This window comes from Echinops telfairi, unplaced genomic scaffold (assembly GCF_000313985.2).
Source record: "Echinops telfairi isolate 266 unplaced genomic scaffold, ASM31398v2 ScPeMD7_7;HRSCAF=31, whole genome shotgun sequence".
In the NCBI taxonomy this organism is placed as follows: domain Eukaryota; kingdom Metazoa; phylum Chordata; class Mammalia; order Afrosoricida; family Tenrecidae; genus Echinops; species Echinops telfairi.
In genome coordinates this window covers 24,759,374-24,771,756 of record NW_022103904.1, presented here as the reverse complement: position 1 = coordinate 24,771,756, position 12,383 = coordinate 24,759,374, and the positions used below count along the sequence as shown (strand labels likewise).

The 12,383-nt window shown below is 43.7% G+C and overlaps 1 protein-coding gene across 1 annotated transcript in view; it reads left to right on the top strand.

Annotated features, from left to right (window-relative positions):
* Positions 1 to 1,974: 1,974 nt before the first annotated feature.
* The window catches only part of WHAMM (WASP homolog associated with actin, golgi membranes and microtubules), a 16,964-nt gene continuing 6,555 nt past the window's right edge, over positions 1,975 to 12,383 (top strand). Inside the window, exons 1-8 of the mRNA XM_004708202.3 lie at positions 1,975 to 2,016; positions 2,167 to 2,340; positions 4,548 to 4,698; positions 5,737 to 5,906; positions 6,604 to 6,769; positions 9,729 to 9,913; positions 11,909 to 11,995; positions 12,171 to 12,266. Of these exons, the coding sequence (XP_004708259.2) occupies positions 1,975 to 2,016; positions 2,167 to 2,340; positions 4,548 to 4,698; positions 5,737 to 5,906; positions 6,604 to 6,769; positions 9,729 to 9,913; positions 11,909 to 11,995; positions 12,171 to 12,266 (1,071 nt within the window). The remainder of the gene's footprint in view (positions 2,017 to 2,166; positions 2,341 to 4,547; positions 4,699 to 5,736; positions 5,907 to 6,603; positions 6,770 to 9,728; positions 9,914 to 11,908; positions 11,996 to 12,170; positions 12,267 to 12,383) is intronic.

The following is a 12,383-nucleotide window of genomic DNA, read 5'->3' as shown; positions in this document are numbered from 1 at the left end:
TCCCCTCTACATAGCTTCTTAAGACACCCAACACTCCCCAGGCCCCATCTCTTCATTGGCAGCTGCTAGCTTGATAAGCCTTTTGCTGCCATTCAGATACCAGGCACCCCACGGCCAACTTCACCATTCCATAGCTTGGGCCTCTGCTTCTGTGGTCTTACTTTTAAGAAAGAGTGTTTAAGAGCAGAGCCAAAGTAGGAGGAATACTTAGCCGAGAGGGCTGAGCTGTTCCCTAAGGACTTTTCATTTTTTTCAGTGGAGGAATCCACTCTGCTGAGGATTGGGGGCAGTACACAAGCAGGGGATTAGGAAAATCACATGCTGGAGAAGTCAGGGGAGGCCTCGTCTTACAAGCAAACCGTACTTTCTGCCATAAAGCTGACAGTGACCCATAGTGACTCCAGGGCAGGGTAGAACTTTCCCTCGGTTTCTGAGACTGTCACTCTTTGCGGGAGCAGAAACCTCATCTTTTGCCCTGGGAGCAGCCGCTGATCTCGCAGGTAGCAGCCCAGGGCGTAACCCTGATGCCACCAGGACACCTGAGGCAGCTTCCTAGGGTCTTTTGAAACGGATTCCAGGTATACAAAAACCTTTACGATCAGAAACGTCTCATCAGAAAATATATACATACATATTTACGTATTTGTACATAACTGAGAACAAATTTTGTACTGCGCTTTTCTCCCCTCATATTTAATATTGTAGACGTTCCCATGCTACTGAAACCCAAACCAAACTCATTGCCCTCAAGTAGATTCCAAATCCTCCTGTGACCTTTCAGGACCGAGTGGAACTAGCCTGTAGGTTTCAAAGACTGTCACGTTGGGGAGCGGAAAGCCTCATCTTTCTCGCACAGAGTAGCTCGTGGTTTCAAACTGCTGGCCTTGTGGTTAGCTGCCTGACGTGTAACCCACTAGTCCACCAGGCCTCCTTCATGTTCCTAAACAGTTTTTGAAAGCACAGAGCTGTGGTGTGAAAAGCAGTAGTGGTATTCCGCCATGGCTATACCGTGATTGATTAACCATGTTTTATTAGGCATTTTGGTTGGCAAATAATAATGCTTCCATATTTAATCAGTACTTGAGCGTGATGGAAGGAGCCCTGGGGGCACTCTGTGTGCCGGGTGTTGGGCTGCTGACTGCAAGGTCAGTGGTTCAAACATACCAGGCACTGCTCCATGTGAGCAAGATGAGGCTGTCTGCTCCCATAATGGCATTTACAGGCTTGGAAACCCTCTGTACAGTTAATAACTGTGGGTCTGACTCAACTTGCTGCAGCAGGTTTGGGTACTATTGATGTAAGGCGAACTGGTTAAATGCTGGGCAACTAACCAAAAGAAAGGTTACTGGTTAACCCACCAGAGGCACCTTGGAAATAAGACTTGGAGATCTGCTTTAGAAAAAGTCCAGCCCCCTCACAGAGGGGTCACAGGGCAGAGATGAGCCGGTCAGGGTGCAGTATAGCATTGATGAAACACAACTCTCCTCTAGTTCTTTGGTGCTTCCTTCCCCCCACTATCATGACCTCAATTCTACCTTACAATTCGGATTAGACCAGAGCATGCACACTGCTACAGATAGAGCCCACAACACAGGGAATCCAGGACAGATAAACCCCTCAGGGCCAACAATGAGAGTAGAGAGGATTAGGGGAGGGTGGGTGGGGGAACGGGGTATTGATTACAAGGATCAATCCAGAACCCCCTCCCAGGGGGACGAATAACGGAAAAATGGGTGAGGGGCGGCGGAGGACGATCTACGATAGGAAAATAACAATCTATAACTTATCAAGGGTTTGTGAGGGAGGGCGGGCAGGGGAGGAAGGGGGGAGAACTGATATCAGGGGCTCACGTGGGAAGAGACTGTTTTGAAAATGATGATGGCAGCAAATGTGCTTGACACACTGGATGTGATAAGAGATGTCAGAGCCCCCAATAAAAGTAAGAACGGGAAAAAAAAAAGCAAGCGCCCAGCCATGACAACCCTGTGGAGTGTGGTTCTGCCCTACACCCCGGGGGTGGGGGTGGGGGGTGGGGGTCAGACCTGAGCCGGTGGCAGCGAACAAGAACAACATTGAGAACAGTAAAGCTGCTTTTGCTTCCTTTGTTTGGGATGATTTTACAAATAATGCCCATTTTCAAGATCTATTTGCCTTTTCTCTTCCTAGATTCTTCAGGGGCATGACAAAGCCAACACAATGGTAGCCCTAATGAAAGTGTATCAAGAGGAAGATGAAGCGTACCAGGAGTTAGTTACTATGGCAACCGCGTTCTACCAGTATTTACTGCAGCCATTTAGGGATATGAGGGAAGTTGCAACTTCATGTAAACTGGACATTTTGGTATGTTTTCTTTATATGTTTATCTTGTCAGATTTTTTCCCCAGATAATGTCACATTTGGAATTCAAACATGCATGACTTTGTTTGAGTTTGCGCTTCTCTTGGGCTGGTCCGTGTAGAGATATTGCAGAGGAGCTCCGCTGACAGAGTGGGCTACTTGGTGAGCGGCTGACCGCAAGGTCGGCAGTTCAACTCCGCCTGTCAGTCTGCAGGGGAAAGATGAGACTTTCGGTCCCATAAAAATTTAGTCTCGGAATCCATAGGGCAGTTCTACTCTGTCCTATTCAGTCGCTCTGAAGCGTCAAGCTTGACTCGATGGCAGTGAGTGGGCAGATACGTTGAATTTACATTTAATAATTGGTAAAATGAAGACATTTGCATTGATTATCTTTATAATGCCTTAATGTTTCTGCAGCTGCTAAGGCGTTGGGATTTTTTTTCTGTTTACTGCAGCTTATTTTCTGTTTCTAAGGACAAATGCATGTGTCATAGGATGAGCGTACAAATTTGTAGAGCAAGGGTCCTAGAGTATAATTCAGTACTTTATAAATGTGCTGTCTCTTCTCTCACTTCCTTGAGCAACCATTTGGCTGCAGTTAGAAGAGGCGTTATTGTCACAGTGTTTCAAATAAATTTAGAGTCCATCCCCACAAAACCCAAACCTTCTTCCTTGAAGTTGATTCCAACTCAGAGTGCCCTGAGAGGACAGAGTAGAACTGCTCCTTGGGGTTTCCCAGACTGCAGGCAGTCCCATCTTTATTTGTGTTAGACGGGGTTGACTAGAGAAACAAGTCCAGAGACACTCGCGTGTGTGTAAGAGAGAGCTTTCTATCAAAGAGCAGCCCAGTCCAGATCAAGTCCATAAAGTCTGATATTAGCCCATATGTCTGATACTAGTCCATAAATTCCTCTTCAGCCTCACATAGCACATGTAATGATGCCAAATGTAGGAAGATCACAGGCCGGTGGGTGGAAAGTCTTGTGGATCCAGTGCCATCTCAGCGCTGGCATGATACTCCTCCAGCTCCAGCCTCTGGCTGCCATCAGTGTGGCTCCATGTGGCTTGTCAACAGGAGTGTGAAACAGAGAGGGAGTGTGTGGCCCACCTCCAGAGAGAAAGACAGGAAGTTCCCAGAATCCTCATGAGAAGGGTAGGCCCAGAAGGAGACATCATCAGTCTGTGACAGGATTGACAGGCTAGACTCCACCCCTACACTTATTTATCAAGTTGACATGAAATGATGTAACTACCACATTATCCCAAAGAGTGGCTGGTGGGTTTGAACTGCTGACCTGACCGTTAGTAGCCAAACTAGAGCCTAGCCTGCTTAAGCTATTAGCCTAGGATCTCGACTAGCTGGGATCAAAGGATGTCAGATTGTTTGGTCTCTACTCCCTGAACAGCACCACGTTACTGTACCTTAAAAATAGTCTCACATTACATGCAACTCATGCAAGTCCGATCTGTGGACAAAAGTGTTCTCATTATCTTGAGAGTCTCTTATTTGGATAATTTTTATATCCTACATATATTTCTTTCTTATTTTTGTTTATTTATGCTTTTTTTTCCTGCATTGCTATTTACACACTATAAATGTAAGCACTTACATACAATTCAGTGATTTTTACTATATTTAGAGTTCTGTAAATGACACTGCTATCTAATTTTAGAACATCTTGTAAACCACCTCCCCCACAAAACCCAGTATCTATTAGTAATCACTTCCTTTTCTCCCCCAAACCATCTAACCCCTGGGCTATCCCCAATCTACTTCCAGTCTCTCTGGATTTGCTTAGTGTGGACATGTTATATTAATGGAAGCATACAATATGTGCTTTTGAATAACTGGTTTCTTTTAACTTCGCCTAATGTCATCAAGGTTCATTGCTGTTGTAGCATGTATGAGAACTTCATTTCTTTTTATTACTGAAGATTATTGTATAGATAGACTTCATTTTGAGGATCCATTTATCAGCAGCTAGATGTTTGGGTTGTTTCTACTTTTGGCCTTTAATAAAGAGTGCTGCTGTGAACATTCATCTACAAATGCATACTCAAAAAAGGCGTGCTATTTAAATGAAAATTTAACTGACTAAGTAGTAGTAATAAATTAGTTAAAAATAGTCCATGTGACCAATTTCTTTTCCATTTCCTAATGGCTGACATTACTATTCTCTTGTTAATACAGTTTTCCCTTCTTTCTTTAGAAGTCCTTGGCTGAGGATGAGCTGGGTCCCAAAAGGATCGCTGCCCTGCAGAAGGAGGCTCAGGAATGGACCAGGCGGGCAGAAGAAGCAGTAGTCTCGATCCAGGACATCACAGTGAATTACTTTAAGGAAACAGTAAAAGCACTAGCAGGTGATAGCAAAATTGCATACTAAGTTACATGTGATTTTCATTTTATTCAGGAAAGTTGGCGTTTCTCTTAAGTCCCAGGCACTGTGTTTTCTAGATGCCAGGGGATTCACAGTAAGGAAAACACACAGGCACTGTACAGTCTGGTAGGAAGGAAGAGGAATCTTAATTATGTATTAACTCAAACAAAAGGAAAATGGCAATGGCAGCCGGTGGCGGGAAGCAGAGGACTGTCGGCTCAGAAAGCTTCTGAGAGAGGTTAGCCTCTGAGAAGTGGCACTTACCCCATCTCTGAAGGGTAAACGGAAGTTCAGAGGGCAACCAGATGAGGGAAGAACGTTCCTGACAAGAGGAATAGCATTTTCAAAGGTCCTCTGGCGTGAGGATTGACCAGTCAGCAGAACTCATAGAAAACCCATGGAGCTGAAGTGGTGAGGGAGGCTGGCAGACAGTGCCGGCAAGGTGGGGACTCAGCCACTTGTAGGGGGTGGAGGGGCCTGTGGTCCAGGTGGAGGACTCCCTCTGACCTTAGTCACTGTCTGTTAGTTTGCTAAGTTGTGGTACATGGATAAAATAGAATAGCACGCAGCTATGAACTATGACTTCCTAAATCTACCTTTAGGAATGGCATGAGTTCATTGCCATGCGAAGCGAAATCGATAAGCTATTAAAGCATTAGCAGGTAGCAGTTGCAAAATGTTGTACTAGGTCATGTGATCCTGTTTTTGCCTGGCTGTCTCAGCCTGTCTGTCGAGCTAGACATCGCAAACATCTGCACCAAACTGTAAGACGAAATCACCTCAGTAGGTAAGATCGCGTTTCATCATTTTCTTTTAAAAATAGATTATCGAAGACGTCTTACCAATTGCTATGCTCTTTCTTGAGAGAATAAAACAGTTATTAGATGAAAGCAGTTTTTTTCTGACTTTTATACAGGAGATTTTGTAGGGAACGTGGGAAGTAATAAGCAAAGGATGCCTCAGAGTAAATCTTCCCCTTTTTAGTGAGCTGTACTTTGTGCTTCTGTGAACTGCCCACCAGGAATGCAGAAGCAGATGGAACGGGATGCCAGGAGGTTTGGTCAGGCTGCCTGGGCGGCGGGAGCTCCCAGGTTCGAAACTCTCAGGCTCACGCTGACTCGAGAGACCCTGCAGCTCGGGAGAGCCAGAGAGCTGTGTCTAAATCACAGGAGGGCGGAGATTTGGAGAAAGGTAAGATGCAGGTAAATTGAACTTTGTTTTAAAAGCGCATCTTTATTTTCAAGAGCGCTTTTATGTCCATCGTTAGAGTCTCCTGGCTTGCCTTACGCGGACACACGCATGCCTGCCGGGCTGTTTCAGCTCAGAAGCAAGCCGGTGGGACACAGGAGAACTGCCTGTGAGCCTTCCCGGCAGCTTCACGGAAGCAGGCTGCCTCCTTTTTCTCCTGTGGGGCAGCTGGTGGGTTGGAACCACTGACCTCCGAGTTCACGGCTGAGCTGAGGAGACTGTCTAAGGTTTCCCACAGTGTTTCTCTTTGATTGACATCTTTTAGAAGATTATGTTGAGGATTAACTTCAAAGTAACATTGAGTTTTAGTATGGGTAGTGCTCTTGCAGATTCATCAAGCCATGTTTTCAGCACAACTTTAGGTGTTAGGAATATCGTCACTAAGTTTTTTCCTGTTATCTCTGCCTTAGAAGTAGAAAATGCTGGCAGCTCCTTACTGTAACATATTTTTCTCAAAACCTAAATGTTTTCATGTTCCAAGGATGAGATAAAGTCAGATGGTTGAAGAAGGCATTTTTGTCTCATTAGATGTGATTGGAAAGGTTAGGTTTTTATAAGTATTTGAAATAGAATGCTTCTAAAGTTTGTTTCTAATATGTGAATTTTAAAAATTTACTCTTGTTTTTTTCCATAAAACAAGATGGAAGACCTTCCAGAGCAAGAAAAAAATATAAATGTTGTAGATGAATTAGAGATACAATACTATGAAGTGCAATTAGAACTCTATGAGGTTAAGTTCGAGATACTGAAATATGAAGAGACACTGCTCATTACACAGTTGGAATCTATTAAAAGACTTATCAAAGGTAACTTTTATTTTTGTGTGCATATATTAAAGTACTTAAATTGTACATTAAGGAAACATTTATCGGTTTTACCCACTATCCGGAAGTAGTGTTCTCTTGAAACTTTCCTAAGCTGAAATAGTGTAAAACAAAGAAGAAATAACCATTACTTTATAAAGGAGACGTTTTTTGGTGTTCTCAGACTCCCATACTAAGCTTCCAAATCGTCTCAAAGAACGCACGAACTACAAGAGCACTGACGGTGTTGCAGACGCAGCCCAAAGCCGGGCGGTTTGCCGCTGAGACGCTGCGCGACCTCCGGGCAAGAGCGTGCTGACGAGGCGCTTGCTGCCCCAGCTGCGCCGCCTCTTTAATGGCTCGCTGCAAAATGCATGGTGACACCTGTTTCACTTGACACATTTTTTTTCATTAAAGCGAAAACCCTCTTCGGATTTCTTTTGAGTTGTGAAAACCGGCGCTAATGTAGGTCTTTCAGAAAAGCGAACTTTCAAAAAGTGGGTGAGACCCTTACCCTGTTACTAAGCACGTCTTGTAATTTGGAGCAAGCTGAAATACAATTTCCCTTCAGTGTTTTGATTAGCCAACTAATGGATTCCTTTTTAAACAGAGAAACCAATGAGAAATAAGTATTATCTTGGCAGCCCCATCATCTAGAGTAAGGAGAGTGGGGAACTTTCACCCCAGAAGTCACTGATGCCAGCTAACATCACACGCCTCACCAGAGAAACCCCCCAGACATCACACTGAAAAATCAAAAGGCCAGACTCACTGCCACTGGATTGGTGCTGACTCACAGAGACCCTGTAGGATGGGCTAGAACTGCCCTTGTGAGTCTCCCTGTCTTTCTTCCGAGGAGTGGCTGGTAGTTTTGAACTGCTGACCTCTCAGCTAGCAACCCAACATGTAACCACTAGGCCACTAAGGCGCCCACAGCCATCACATCAGGGGTGAATTTAATTAAATAGTTGACCAGTGTGGCAGTCACCCTTGGCAGAAAAGAGTTCCAGGGACACGCGGCGATAACAATTACCGTATACACCCGAGTGTAAGGCGACCCGAATACCAGTTGAGGAACCTAACTTTATCATAAAAATCACATTAAAAATGTGCTGGAAAAACTCGGCTTATACACAAGTATATACGGTAATGTATAAATTCTAGACTTCTGATACTGCTATGTATGTAAATAGATAACTATTTTTAAATGAAAAGATATATCTTTTTCACTTAATACATAGCAATCATATTTCCATTTAAGTAAGTAATAAAACAGTAAAAATCTTAATGGCTGCATAGCATTCATTAAGTGAGTAGACCAACGTGTTTATTTTTCACCGTTGTGGACAATCTTCTGCTTTTCCTTGCCCTGCAGGAATATTTCACTTTCATGAAGTCCTCTCTGTCGAATCTTCTTATCCCTGGGTTTTGCTCTGGGTGTTATGCCTGACAAAGTCTTCCTCATCCCCAAACTATGTGAATATTATATTTCCCTTCATTGTTTCATGGTTTTTCATTTAACTTTTTAAACCAGATGAAATTTATTTTGAGGTGGGGTAGGAGCCTCGCTTTTTTTCCTCCTCAATTACTAAATGACAATCACTAATTTAGACCAAAGAAAAACTGTCCCTCCTGCTTCCACTTCCTCCCCGTCTTACAGGCAGAACCAGTAGTTTTACATTGATCCCTCTATCAGGTGTTATTCTCTGACATTGATTTGTAAGTGGCTTCTGATGCCACGATCATATTGTTTTAGTTACTGTAGTTTGGAAATACTTTTTAGTGTCTGGTCGAGCAAGCAGACTGTGCCTCTGCTTTCCCACCAGCTTTCTGACTTGTCCTACCTCTATTCTCCCAGATGAACTTTAGAATCATTTTGACAAGTTCAAAACAAAAGATAACTTGGAATTTTGATTGGGATTGTGCTTAAAATTAGAGATTAATTTGGGGGGAATTGTCATCTTTGCAATTTTGACTCTTTCCCTCCAAGAACATGGTTTGTCTCTCCATTATTTTTAATTTTTTTATTTTTGAGTTCATCCAAGTTCAGTACTTTTCTTTATATAGATCCTGAACATTTAGTTTAATTCTGAGTACTACTATGGTTTTTTGGGGCAGTAATTTGAAGTTACAAATATCTTACATGTTAAGGAAAAATTCTATTAATAAGTTAATCTGGAAGGATAAACACCAAATTGTTAACAGTTTTTTTCCCTCTGGGAGTGGGATTCAGAAGATTTGGAGAAGGCGGAATAAAATTCAGATTTTTACATATTTTATGTTTATGTTATGCCTGAATTGTTACAGTATACAAATATTGCTGTTTTTTAAAAATCAAGGTATGCTTCATATCCTTTAGACACCGTCATATACTGCTGGTAGGGTGTAAACTGCCTTTCTACAGGGCAGCTCGGCAAAAAGAAAAAAAAAAAATCAAGAGCCTATTTTTTATCAAAGTGAGAAAAATGTACACTAAGATTTGTATTCAGATAAACTCATCACAGCGAAATTTATAACATGGAAAAGTAAGCCATTCTAACAATAGATAATGCTTAATAAAGAATACTATGTAGCCATTAAAGTTTTATTTCCCTTACTTTGAAAATATGATCAAAATGGTATTTACTAATATGAATAGCTATGTCTGTCCAAAAGCAAACCATCAGGTCAATTCCAGTTCGTGGTGCCCTGTGTAGGGGTTCAAGGCAGTGAATCTTTATGGGAGTAGACAGCCCGGCCTGCCTTTGCCTGAGGAGTGGCTGATGTGTTTGAACCAGCGACTGCAGTTAACAGCCCCGGGCTTAACCAACAATGCCACCAGGGCTTCTTCATTATGGTTGTTACATGTATGTTACAGGGGTTCCCCATGGTGGTGGGGTTACAGGTGGCCTCTGTTTTCTTTATATTCAAAGGTAATGTGCCTTATATGCGTGCATTTTATAATTCATGGATACATTTCTAGAGAAACAGGAGGAAGTTGTCTATTACGATACATGTGAGAGTCCGGAGGAACTTGGCATTGTTGAAGTAGTGGGGCCGCAAGCGGAGAAGAACGTGGAGGAGAAAGCACTCAGGAGGCAGGCCCAGCAGCTGGAGGCCAGACGGGGTCGGATCTGTGCCCGGAGGGCTTATCTCAGGAACAGAAAGGTGGGTGGGTCCAGGCGGCTTCCTCTTTACCTGCGTCCACGAATTTCTTCTTTTAAGAAAAATAAGCAGGTGTTGAAAATAAGGCTTTTACCAAGTCAGAGGTTTTGTTTTGACATGTACTGTATATAGATGTCAGTGACTACAGTTGAAATATATTTGAAATAGTCTCCTTAAAAGTCCTTGTTTCCATTGGGATTGAGGCATTTGCCCTCGTCTCTGGACTTTAGCTCTCACTGAACAACTGCTTGTGCATGCCTGCTGCATACACCTGCATGTGTAGAATCAATCGCATTCTCAACAGTGATAAAAATAAATAAATAATTTTTAAGCCAGTAATAATAATACTGAAACATTTTTATTGGACAGCACTGGCCAATTGTAGGCCAACATCTTTTTTCTAAATCGTCTAAATAAAGTTTTACTAGAGCACATATACACATAAAATAAAGGCACAAGAGGTAAAAACTTTATAGTGAATTCTAAAATGTATTTTAAATTGCTGATTAGAAAACTTCAGCCACAGATATAAAATGCAGCTCCCCTCAGTCTTTGAATTTGGTGAGTGGTTTCCCCCCATCCCCCCCCGCCCTGTTTTTTAAAGACTTTATGATTGTGTAAACAAATAACACCTGAGAAAATTTCTTGAGAAAAGCAAACCCGCCTTTCACTTTTATTCAGACTTTCATATGGATTTACTCATAGCTGTTATACTTATTGAAACTAGAAAAAAATAGAAAACTGGCATACAAAAATGTGCACAACTCTTCATGTGCACTTTTTAAAAAAGTGTTTTGAAAGAATAGCTTCTTGGCAGGTCTGCATTTGAGAACTGTGCCTTTGGGATTCAGGAGTTGATCTCCAGGTGATTGAAAGATAGGCAGGCCTTTGCCCTTTGCCCCCATTTCAGAATGCCCAGAGGCGCAGAGAAGACTCTGGGTTAATAGGATGTGGCAACTGAAGCCAGGCTCCAGAGTCCAACTGGGCTGTACCTCAGAGCCTGGCCCTTTGGTAGCTGTGTGTGACCTTAGACAAATTTCTAAAATCACTTGGAGCCTAGTGAAAAGAGAATAGTAGTAATGTGGGAGAGGAGGGGGCTTGAGTGGAGATTTGGACGGAGCCTATGCAAAATCTGTGCAGTATCTTGGGGTTACATCCCCCAGAAGCCTGTGCTACCCCAGCGGATGTCTTCAATAGTCTCTTCCACTCAAACAAAGTGAAAGTGTGTTCCGCAGCAGGTGGGAAGAGACTTGCCGGGAGAATCAGCCTGCGGTCTCCTGGGGCGGCTTCTCCTCTCGCTCAAGTTCTCCATGCGAGAAAACCCCTGTGTGCCTCTCAAAGGAGATCTTTGTTTGGGGAAGGCAAGAACCTAAAACCTCCGGTCACAGTCATAGTACCAACCTCCTGGTTCCCATGAGGCTCAAGTGGCTTACGGAGAGTGAAGTACATGGCATTGAACCTGGGACCTACAACATCATAGTGTCCGTGTTATGATTCCACAGACATTAAGGAGTAGATAGAGGGTGACCATAGGGTCGCCATGAGTTGGAATTTACTTGATGGCATGAAGGGTTTTTTGTGTGTGTGTGTGGCTGAGCATAGGTGAAATATAGCCGTTTCAGGTGTTTTTAGGCCAGCTGGGCTGGTATAGGTATGTTTGAGATTCTCGTGACTGTTTATAACAGGAGCGTGTGTTTCAGTCACCCATTGGAACAGATTCTTAGGACACACGGTGATTACAGATGGGGGGACTGCCCGCATGTCCTCCAGGTTCCGCCTTGTTGGGGGACTTACGTTTCATCTTTCAAAGCTGTGGTCCCCGTTCCCTGGGGACAAACTGTACTCCTCTATAAGCAGACAAACAGCCCTGCCCCCTGATGGTGGAGGAGATGGCGCATTAAGCACACGGTCAGCTCCAGTGAGTGACGTTGCCCAGTGCTTTGTCCGTTACCCTTGTATGCTGCGGGACCCACAGGGGGATTTGTCTTATTCCGCCAGGATCAATGCAAAGAAAACCACCGGCTCAGAGTGCAGCGGGCTGAACGGAGTGTGCAGTGCCTTCAGCAGCATCACAGCATTCAGATGGCGAGTATCCGTCGCTCATGGGCCTCAGCCTGTGGCATTTGGCGCTCCCCCACCTGGGCTTGGGGGCCAGGCAGTCAAGTCCTGGCCTGCACAGAGGGCCTGCGATAATGCGGGACAGCCCTTTCCTCTGTCCAGATTTAGTTTGGGAGATTGACAAGTCTATGTTTGAATGTAGAAAAGAGACAAGAGCAAAGAGGAGGAGCAGCAGAAAAAAGAATGGATAAACCAAGAACGCCAAAAAACCCTGCAACGACTGCGAGCCTTTAAAGAGGTGAGTTCGTGAAATCTCCCCTCACCTAGATTTTTATGGGAAATGTGGCGCGGCTCATGAACAGATAGTGTTGCACACAGAATCTTTCAAGAATGCCACTGTGCGGTATAGACATTT